Here is an 11,033-nt window from a genome sequence, read left to right on the forward strand (position 1 = left end):
ACCACAATCAAGCTCACTCTCGATCTACGCCGTCCAAATTTCTCCCTCGCCGGCCGCCGATCTATTCCCCGACCAAGATGGGTGCCGGTTTCCTCGTTGGCGTCATCGGCGTTCTAATTCTATCTCACGCTGCTTATTCCACTGTCCAATGTAATAACCCCCCTTTGCTTTAACTTTTCTTCTCCTCTTTTTATTTATTTATTTAGAGATTCAATTTTTTTATTGAATTTCAGATAGAGCTTTGCTCAAGATTACCGAGGAAGAGTTTTCTGGTCCCCCTATCAACGTAAATTTTCATTTATTAGTCTTTTATTGAATTTACAGAATTGCCACTGTTGATTAAAATTGAATCTTTAGATTGATCTACTATGTTTTTGATAATGATTTGCAGGTTGTGATGGAATTGATAGTTAGTTTAGTATTATGCTTGTGGGCTGCTCTTGCTGCTCCTGGAAAATTCAAGTCAATCCATCCTCAATCTGAGGAAAACAGGTACTTCAACTCATTCTTTTAAATTGGGGCTTGTTTATTTTTCTGTATTTTTTATTTGTATCCTGAAAGTAGTTTAAATAGAGTAACATGGTCAATCAGAATTCTTATAGCTGAGCCCAACTTGTTTGGACTGAAGCACAGTGGTTGTTTGGGGGGGGGGGGGTTGGGGCTTGTGTATTTTTATCATTTTTCATTGTTTTGTCATAATGAAATTTTTTGGAGTTCAGACCTGAGGGGGTATAGATCATTGGTGTAAACACTGAAACCACAGTTATGGAAATATCTATTGCCGCTATCTCACAGATGTGAATGCTCACTTTTGTACATATCCTCTATGCATTTATATTTTGATATAAAATTCTGTTCTTGTTTTTTATGACGTAGTGGGCGGGCCAACTTGCGTGCAACAGGTGCCGAGTAACTCTGTGCACCAAGAGTTAGACAGATAGGAAAATCACCTAGTGTATTTTGCATTTGCAGGGATTTGAACATGAGACCTCATGTTTCTCTTCCCACTTCATTGACCACTAGGCCGCACCGTACTAAATTCTGTTATTCTCAAGCACTCACTAGCACTATATCTTTTTTCTTTCTCTAAGTCGATGAATAACCAGGACTTTACATCATTCATGAAGTGCTCCTCGGCCATCAATGAGTATCATGTAGAAATCCTCCTTCCTCTCCTAATAAAACTTCATCAATTTCTTAGCAAAAATATAGCCTCTCTATTCTTACTGTCTCACAGTTGTGAATGCTCACTTGTACATATCCTCTATGCATTTATCTTTTGAGATAAATTGCATTTTTCTCAAGCACTCACAAGCAGGGGCGCATCCAGCCTTATAGATGTGGGTTCGTTTGAACTCATAACTTTTACACTAGACCTCGATTTATCTATGTAAAATCCACTGGGATTGTTGAAAATATTGAACTATGAACCTATAACTTAAACAAGGTGATGGGTTCAGTTATTGGAACCCTAGTCATGAGTCATGAACCCATAGAAGTAAAATCGTGGATCTGTCTCTGGTCACAAGACTTCTAGTGGAACTATATCATTTTCTTTCTGTCAATGAATGACGAGGGCTTACCTCGTGCATGAAGTGCTCCTAGGCTAGTTTGGAGGTAGTTCTAGGCCAATGAATATCATGCGGAAATCCTCCTTTTTCCTATAAATTTTCATAGCAAAAATATAGGCTCTCTATAAATTTCCATAATTTTTTTTTGCATGTAGCGCTTGTTGTAATCTAACATGCATAAATCCAAACTCGTTCTCTGTCACTCTTGTAATATCCCTAAATGTTTGCTTTATCATTCTTTTCTCGAAGTTTGAACAGCTTTAAATATATCTTTCGTTTTTATTTATCACAAGGTACACTCTTTCGCTATTCGTTTGGTATGTTCGTTGTTGTTTCACTCCTTAAAACAAATTCGTAGCTTGGTGAATCATACTACAACTTCTTTAAGGCACTTCAGAACCTCCACAAGGATACCATTTGAACCATATGCTTGTCTGACTCTCATATTTCATGGCATCCTTTACTTTAGGGGAGACAATGCTTCAAGTGAGCTAACCTTTTTTTGTTATGGACGTATAAATCTTTAAAGCTATCCCTGTGATTTCTGTTGAACAAGTGATCAGATTACTATCTCCATCTTTCTTTGATTTCACTACCTCCTATTATAACTTGTTGAGAATCGTCTTTAATACAACTTTGTCCAAATATTTACCCCTCATCCCTCTCAACCATGCTAGCTTATACATTTCTTTGTATCTAGCTTTTAGTATCGTCTAAGGATTTATCATGTGCTTTGTCAGTCGCCTTCTTGTCTTCTCTCTTCACTAACTTATGTTCTTCAAAGGGTTTTCCATCTACTGCTGTTGATAACTTCCTATACCGCTCCTTCTCAAAAAAAAAAACTCCTATACCACTCTTTTTTTTCTTTATTGGCCTTGCATCTTATCATTCCGGTGTCACCATTACTGTGGTCGAGGTCTTATACTTTTAGATATAGCTATACACTTGCTACATTTTAATGCAACTATTCATTTTCTTCCACTGGATAACTGTGTTAGCTTCTAACTCCAATGCCGCCTCCTTCAATAACTTGTCCTTAAATGCAATTTGGTGTGTACCATTTAGTATCCCCCATAGAATCCTCGGTGCTTGCAGCAGTCCTTCTGTTTTGCCTCACACTTTCGCTTCACGTCTAGAGCCACCCGTCTATTTTGGGCGTTTAAAGTTACTCCTGGTCCGGACAACTTTTTTGGCAAGGATGAAGTCTAATTGACTGTGATACTTACTTTTAAATGTTATCGAGTGTGATTCCCTCTTTAAAGTAGGTTTTGGTCAATTTTGATACTTGGACACACCTATATTTTTCCGAAATTTAGTATCGGTTTCCTTATAATGCAGTTTGTTGAGTATAGAGTGTAGACAATTTGCTTTCAGTTTTCTCATTTAATCATACTTGATGAATATAGACACTAATGAGGTTGATTGTATTCTTTTGCCGCACTGGTTTTAATAAGACAATATCATTAATTCTCTCTATATCTGTAACTTTATCCATAAGGTCATAATTTTGTGGTGACTCTTTCCTACTTATATCTACCGCAGGATACCTCAAATTATGAGTTGTGTTGTCGATCCCTTGACCTTTTTTCATATTCATTTAGTCTCTTGTGGATACAGCCATGCAATATTAACCTTCCCTCTCTTTAAAGGTATTCACTAGTTCTAGGTCTTTCCAGTGAACAAGTCTAAGATGTCTCTCTCTTGGTCTAGCTTTTTTATCCTCATTTTCAAAAAATTCCCAGAATCCTTTCTATCACTACTATGTTGATGTGGTAGGACTAACTTCTTTATCCACACCCATGCATGGCGTATAAACCCTTGCTTATACTCCCTAACCACCCAAGTACAGATGATCAGATTGTTGTCTTTCTCGTGTGTTTTTTTTTTGGTAATTGAGAAATCCCAAGGGTGGCGCAAGATTGAAACTCGATGGGTAATGGGCCTGCCCCTCTACCCTCCACCTAAATACCAGGCTCAAACCCATGATGTGCATATGATGCACTCTTACCACTAGACCGAAGTCCTGGGTGGCAGATGGTTGTTTTTCTTAAAGTCAAATCCAATTTGCATAGGTTTATTTTCAGTGGTTTTGGGTAAGCAATGTAAAGAAAATATGACGCAGAGAGAGATCATGGGAAGCATATTTGATATTTAGAAAATATAGTTGGATATTGACTTGTTAGAAAATTTGGGTACTGGAATTTGTGAGGGCTCTTTTAGACTTACACATATAGCACCCTATTATCTTTCTTCATAGACCCTTCTTCCTCTTTGCGATGCAAAAGCAATGTCAGGGAGGGCGAGAGAAAGGAGAGCACATATGAGTGGGATGGAAGCCATAAGCGGAGGCATGAGTCTTTCTCACGAAGATCGAAGCTTAGAGATGAGTCTATTCCAAATTGACTGAAAAATCCGGGGTAGGAGGCTTGATGACAAGTGACAAGGTGAAGAAAAGCAAAGGCAAGGCTGATCTAAGAAAAGACCGATTCTCAACTCTCTAGGTGATAGTTACCATTTGTTCCATGTCATTGTGGTTGTATGGCATCTATAAAGTTAATTACTGAAGGGCTGAATAAGAAGTCAGTGAAAAATTTATGTACTTTTCCAGGTTTCTCCAGATTTGAATTACATGACCCGCCTTTAAATTCCATGAAATAGTACGTTTTTGGGGTATCTTTTCAGGACATTTAATGAAGTAGAAACGCTAAAGTTAGTTGGTAGGTCCCTGACTAACAAGAACTACTGCTATTTTTTTTTTGGGGTTTGGGGGGGGGGGGGGTCAACAGTTCATTTATCCTTCCACTAATGTTTGCATTAGGCTGTCTGCATTATACCCCTTGGATCTTGTGGGAACGCGGGATGCTTTGTGCACCAGACTGCCCTTTTTAACAATTCATTTATCCTTCTGGTGTGTTAAGTTCACGTATAGCCAAGTGAGAATTGGTACCAGAAGTCAATTCATTCGCACTTACGGTGTTCGAGATATGTCTATATTATTAGATATCTCATATATCTCTATTTTGCAGGGTGGTCGCTTTGCCTGCCAATCTGGATTTCATGATCTTTAATCACCGCGGAAAGATATTTCCTCTGGAAGCTGACTTGAAATTGAAGTGATGGGATGGACAGATTCGGCATTCATGAAGTCAACAAATTGTCACCCTCCAAACCAGCCCATCTTTCGTTATTATGCTTAGAGAGGATTGTTTTAGATAGTTTTGATATTGAACTGCATTCGATTACTTGAGCAGCACTAGTTGAATGTACTTGTTAGAGGGCAGGCGGGAGAGACATTTTTCTCAGTTACATATTTCCGTTTTTGCTTGCTTAGATTTTATTTGTATGTTACTCAGTTTTCAGAATAGTTCAGCACTGGAACTGTATAATTACCCCGTTTTTCATAATTTCAGGAGTTATGTTCTTTACCCTCTTTAAGGACATTATTTTTGTTGAACGAAGAAAATGATCTATATCTCCTTATTCTGTGCTAGCTCTCATTTTCTAAAACGTCATAGGTCCCAAGATGTCTAGATTCTTGTCAAGCTAATATATGTAATTGCGCAACTACGATCAGATGGTGCATATTTTTTGCAAAATTTTTAAGTGCTTAAACAAAGATCAATCATACTTCTAAGTTGAAGACCAAAGAGCAAAACTAGAAAGGTACTTTTCTGTTTTCAAAACTCACTCCGAGTGAAAATGGGGAGCAAAGATGGTCTTGGGGGCTTTGGATTATATTTCTTATTATCCGCCTTTCAGTTTATTGCATCAAAATCATAATGTGACTCTTGTAACGCGAAATAACTCAACTATGCCTATAAATCACAAGTTGCACCATCCTCCCTCAACCATCCTAGCTGTTGGAATGAAATATCACCCTCTATTTTAGTAACTTTTGCCAGGTAAAATCACAATAAATTCAGCAAGGGATAGAGGGGCCACAGTTAAAAGAAATCCATTCAGTTCCCATCCATTGGCTTTATACCAAATTTGATTTCATTGGTGATAACATTGACCCTTCTTGCTCTTATCATACAGCTTAGTTAGGCCAGTCCAACAAACTTGCATGCCCCGATCACATGCATAAAATAAACGACACTAATTGCCTTGGGTTTCATATATAACTGAGAACATCCACTCAAAAGTCTATAACAATAGCTGGATAATGATGCAAGATTATGCAGGTAGACCGCAAATGCAATTTACAGGAGTATATAGTTATAAGAAAAATCCCTTTCCTAAAATCTTCTAGCATGATGGTATAATCCAACACAAAATCCAATAAAGAAAGGGAATAATACACAAAACCCATCTAAACTTAGCTCCATTTGCAAAACTTGCACAGCTGAGCTATGATGTGTTATCTCACGGCTTGAACTTCTAAAACAGCAGAAATAAGAGAAAGCAGCGGGAGATCTAGAAATCTAGTGAATGTAACCACCAAACTATACAAAAAAGAGAAATGCTTAATTGGAACAGTAAATAAGTAAAAAAGGTTATCCCTCTCTTACTTGGAACAATTACTGTTTAGCTGTTTGTCTTCTGAAACTATAAAGAAAAACTGCCCTCAGCATACGTATGACTGCAACAAAAGTTACAACTCCACAAGGTTTTAAGAGAATATCAAAAACTGTTGGTCTGGACTAAAATCAGCAAGAAATCGATGGATGATTAGACAAGATCTTTCAGAACAACCACAAGTATGTTCTCTCTCACAAGTACTAACTAAATGATACTAATTGGCAGTGGGAAAACACATGTAAGAACATACTTTTCATAGAATTCAACAAACTACAGTACCACCTTTCCTTGACGACCTAACAAAGTAATTTCCCTCATAGATCACTATACTTTAATTTGGGAATTTTAATCAATGTAACAGAATCACAAAACTTCCCATCTCTTTTTAAACAATCAAATCATCAAACCTTTTCAAATTTGGCTCCTTGGTTGTGGACTGTGGTACAAGCAATATTGCAGGCAGGGTATTGCAAGTACTTGAATTATAGCTTGGTACTTGTTTATTAGATGAGACAGATATAATAGTTAAAACTTCGCTTTGTGGGTAGCTTACTATTTACGCTATAGACAGGGCAAGGCAAGACACTGGAATATAGCTCGAGTCTACGATTAGTCCCTGAGTTACCAGCCTTGCAATAATAAAAACCAATCTGTATGAAATGAAGAAAAAGACTGTAAAAGGGACCAGTTCAGTCATTTTCCTAATTAAGAGAACAAAACAACAACACATAATTTTCTCATCAACTTTCACGCTTCATCCATCAATCCCAAATTCAAACTTCTGCATGAAAATCTGAATAATGAAAATTTCACAGCCATCAAAAGCAAATAGATACAAAGATCAACACCACCGTTCATAAAAATCTTGTGTTCCTACTCTATTCCCTCCTTTTCATTTGCTTATTCCTTTTCTCTGTTTGTGCGTGAGTGAGTGTACATGTGTGTTTGTGTTTTTCTTTCATTTTTATAGAGGGAGGGGGAGTGGGTGGGTGGAGTAAATAGAAGGAGAAACTTCATTTGCAAAAGTAAAAGATTCTCACTGAGAAAAATTCATTGGAGAACGAACAATGACTAACCTCGAAAAAATGCTCTACACTACATCTCAACATCCACATAGACTCTGTGACATTCGCAGAAGAATTACAGTATGGCTGACTTTTACCTAAACCTAATCACTTGCTGCTGTTTCGAACAGGGAACGGAAGTACCCCATCAAGCTAACCAATCCATGAACTAATTTACAACTGGGTTAACTCCTGCTGATTTTCCCTAGATTGCCTCAGTATTAACTCGGCTCTCCTCTTCTTATCATCTCTTTCTTCATCTCGCCTGAAAAAGGAAGCTTTTCTCTCAGAACCCTTTTTCAAAAGCCTCAGATCCAACGAATCACCTAAGACTTTCTTTCCAGTTCTAAAATCTAAACAGACAGCAGGCCTCTTGTCCGGAAGATTTTTATCCGCACCATCTACTGTTTCAGAAAGCCCATCCTTCATTGCCTCAATTGCAGGAGAGAACGTCTCCAGTAAAGAAGTGTGATTTTTATCGTCTACCCCACTGGAAAGTTTAGCTGGAAGAGAAACTATGTCCACATCTTTCTCACCAGGTTGAAAAGGTTTTGCAAGAAATGGATTTTCGCTTTTACTAACACTTGATGCAATATCAACATCATCCGGCGGCTTAGAAGTTGATGCTACTGCTGAACCATTGCACACCAATCGCTGTTGTAAATTTAACAAAGATATTTCCGCCTTCCTTCGCTGCCTTGCTAATTCAATTTTATCAGCTCGAGGATCTGATGCCCTCTCATTCCACGTAGGGGTTCGTATATAAGTATGGGGATCAGGAAATGCAGGCAACCACGGCGGTACGTGCTTAAATGCCGGTGTTTCACCAATTTGTGAAAAACTGGGTATCATCCTCTGATTCTTTACCACCGGAAAATGTGGAAGAGGTTGAGAAAAGGGAACCTCTTCAGCAGATTCCACATACTCAACCATCTCCCTAACAATACCAGAATTTAACCCACAATGGTTCCCCTCTGATGCGCCCAGAAAACCAGTGGAGGCACACATATCCTCTAATCCTTGAATTACATCAAACACGTTGCATTGTGTTCTCCCAGCTAAATTAGCACCACTACTAGCAGTCTTGCCTAGGTCAATTATATACTTAATTGCAACGTCTGCAAGCGATTCGAGGGCAGATTCATTGAAGCTCTCAAACCCAATGCTTTCACATATTTGAGCCACAGCAATCCTCGATATTGCTCGCCCAAAATCGTCGAAACCAGCTCTTTCTTCCCCGGTATTATCCACATTACTCTCTTTCTCCCTTTTACCCTCCGCATTACCTCCATCGGTCATATTCAAATTCTTGAATCATTTAGGGTTTCTTTTACTCAAAAACCTCACCACTCAGCTAAAACTCGTGTATTCAACAGAAAAGGTTCACAACTTGGCAATGTTATAACAATCCGACAACTCAAAAGTGCACGCTGAACCAAAGAATCTGAATTCTCAAGAAACTCAATATGCAGTTCAAGATCTCCACACCCGACGTTGCAACATAAAACCCTAGGTATTAGGCTGCATTAAGGAGCAAAAGAACAACCCCAATTGCCCAAAGTACAAGTACACATGAATTATTAAACTACTGGCTTTCCCAAAAAATTAAAATCACAAATTTATGATGTTAATGAGAACTCCAGAACAAAGAATCAGTGAATTCTTCAAAAAAAGAAAAAACAATATAGAGCTCAACGATTCATGTACCACACTTGGTAATTAATAAAACCCTAGGTATTGGGCAGCATTAAACGAGTAAAAGTACAACCCCAAATGCCCAATGTACAAGTAGACATGTACAGGGAATGTATGAAGTGAATACTTACAGCTGATTTAGAAAGTAATTGAACTTGAGAAGGGTTTAATGGAGAAATCTGATAAACCCTAACGTTACACAAAAATGAAGTTTTGGATCGAGAAAGTGGAGGGTGGAGTAGAGGAGCGGGACCTTTTTATAGAAAAAATTACATTTTAATAATAGCATATCAGTCCATGTAGTTTGGGGAAGTCACAATTGAGCCCTGTATGATTGTGAAAAGAAGTCCTCAAAAGTCAAAACCCACAACTAAGGCTTAAACTATAATTTCTTTTTTTAAATAGTTTTATTACACGGAGGGGGAAAGGGAGGAGTCTGGAACCAAAATGGCAAGTTTTGCACTCTAATTACGTTTCTACAGTTATAAAAAAAAGGTACATTTGTACCTAAAACACAGTATTATACTGCGCTTTATGTTAACGGAATTTTAGCCGTTAACGTAAAACGCAGTATAATACTACGTTTTACTTAATAATTCATTTTTTTATGCAAAACATAGTATTATACTGTATTTTACATCATTTTTTAGCCCACCAAATGTTCTGCGGATAACTGACATAAATAATTCTTTTTTTTGTGTAAAACGTTGTATAATACTACGTTTTACTAAAACGCAGTATTATAATACTACGTTTTACTTCATTTTTGGGCCCACCAATAAGTGTTCTACGGATAACTGACATAACAATAATTCAAGTACATAAAGCGTGGTATTATACTGCGTTTTATATGAAAAAATTTTGCATCCCAAACTAGGGCTTGCCTTATTTAAAGGCGTTAGGATTTTATGAAAATCCATTCAAAACTTTCCTTCAAACTTTTGTTCATACTTCTCTTCTTGTTATTAAGCATTTTTTAATAATGTCTGAAGAGCCAAAAATAAGGGTTTTATTATATTGGGGGAGTGAGGTTATAATGGAGAATAACTCTGTGAGGTATAGTTCACCTCCACAGTGTCATGTTAAATTGTCGTTTACAATGGAGTACGATAAATCGGTATCGTTGTTATGTAAAAAAATGAGGTGAGGAAACGTTCGGTGAACCTTAAAGTAACCGGTAGATTTCCATATTTTGTGACTCCATAGGGGTTTGCTTATTATTCTGAGTTTAACATCGAAGATGATGAAACTTTTAGAGATTTTTTGCGGATTCCGGATGAACAGGGAATTTATTGTAATAAAATTATTGGAAATGTACGTCAAGGTTGAAGACGTTCCCAATAATGAGGGTGTGCATAGTAGGGATAACCCCCATTCATCGAGTGGTTATTCTAGAGCAGTTTTTGCCGGACAGATTCCTGATGAAAGAGCTTGCCTTGATTTAAACTTGTCACCACCGGCGAATGAGCAGCGAGAAAATAATTTTTTGACTTTATATAATCCACATGACGACTGGTAAACTTCAATTTTTATACGCTTTAGCGATGTTTATTTTATGTTTGAATTGGATTTGTATTAACACTCATATTTTTCATATGGGGTACCGTCCGGATATGAATTTTACAAGTTATGACCCCGCTCCTAGTTGGAACATGCGTAGTTCTGGTGTGTTGGACCACGATGGTCCATCCGGGAGTCATCATCAATAAGAAAATATCAATCATGAAATGTCAACACAGTACGACTTGTAAGTAAAGTGATATGGCTATATGTAAAGTATTTATCTAGTTGAGTAGCTTATCATTTTGTTCTTCTTGTGCAGTGAAAATGAGCAACTTGATGTTCCTGACCTCACACAGTTGCCCTAAACGACGTATTGACTCGTGATTTGGTAGATGAGCAGAGTCAGGAAGATGATAGTTATTATGACAACAATGCCGATGAGTCTGGAGATAACACACCCTTCCTTGATGAGGGTGATGATAAGGAGGAAGTGAATGTCGAACCTGAGCTGACGAGGGAGCATACTCTTTCACCTCCCGTTAGACCAAGAGTGTACGAGTCCCACGTTCCATTTCATGAGCGGAATATTCCCTACCTTGATAATTTTCCAAGTATGTCGGACGTGGATGCCCTTATAAGGGATGCTGACGAATTTCGGTCAGCAATGTGGGATGAGTCT

The 11,033-nt window shown here is 37.8% G+C and overlaps 2 protein-coding genes across 2 annotated transcripts; one reads left to right on the top strand and one right to left on the bottom strand.

Moving 5' to 3' along the window:
- The first annotated feature begins 11 nt into the window (after positions 1-11).
- On the top strand, positions 12-5,006 carry LOC104239589 (membrane magnesium transporter). The gene is made up of 4 exons (XM_009794263.2): positions 12-150; positions 234-286; positions 392-492; positions 4,598-5,006. The coding sequence occupies exons 1-4, from the start codon at positions 78-80 to the stop codon at positions 4,686-4,688; spliced, it is 318 nt and encodes a 105-aa protein (XP_009792565.1). The 5' UTR covers positions 12-77; the 3' UTR covers positions 4,689-5,006.
- A 1,756-nt stretch (positions 5,007-6,762) lies between these two features.
- On the bottom strand, positions 6,763-9,065 carry LOC104239594 (transcription initiation factor TFIID subunit 8). The gene has a single exon (XM_009794271.2). The coding sequence runs from the start codon at positions 8,453-8,455 to the stop codon at positions 7,331-7,333; it is 1,125 nt and encodes a 374-aa protein (XP_009792573.1). The 5' UTR covers positions 8,456-9,065; the 3' UTR covers positions 6,763-7,330.
- Positions 9,066-11,033: the final 1,968 nt, after the last annotated feature.

Source organism: Nicotiana sylvestris, chromosome 7 (genome assembly GCF_000393655.2).
Source record: "Nicotiana sylvestris chromosome 7, ASM39365v2, whole genome shotgun sequence".
Classification (NCBI taxonomy): Eukaryota; Viridiplantae; Streptophyta; class Magnoliopsida; order Solanales; family Solanaceae; genus Nicotiana; species Nicotiana sylvestris.

Bases quoted from the DNA above. Each gene is read 5' to 3' on its own strand.
- LOC104239589 (XM_009794263.2), top strand. From the start codon at position 78: ATGGGTGCCGGTTTCCTCGTTGGCGTCATCGGCGTTCTAATTCTATCT. The intron at 151-233 runs GTAATAACCCCC...ATTGAATTTCAG, and splicing joins TGCTTATTCCACTGTCCAAT to ATAGAGCTTTGCTCAAGATT. The intron at 493-4,597 runs GTACTTCAACTC...TCTATTTTGCAG, and splicing joins CCTCAATCTGAGGAAAACAG to GGTGGTCGCTTTGCCTGCCA.
- LOC104239594 (XM_009794271.2), bottom strand. From the start codon at position 8,455: ATGACCGATGGAGGTAATGCGGAGGGTAAAAGGGAGAAAGAGAGTAAT.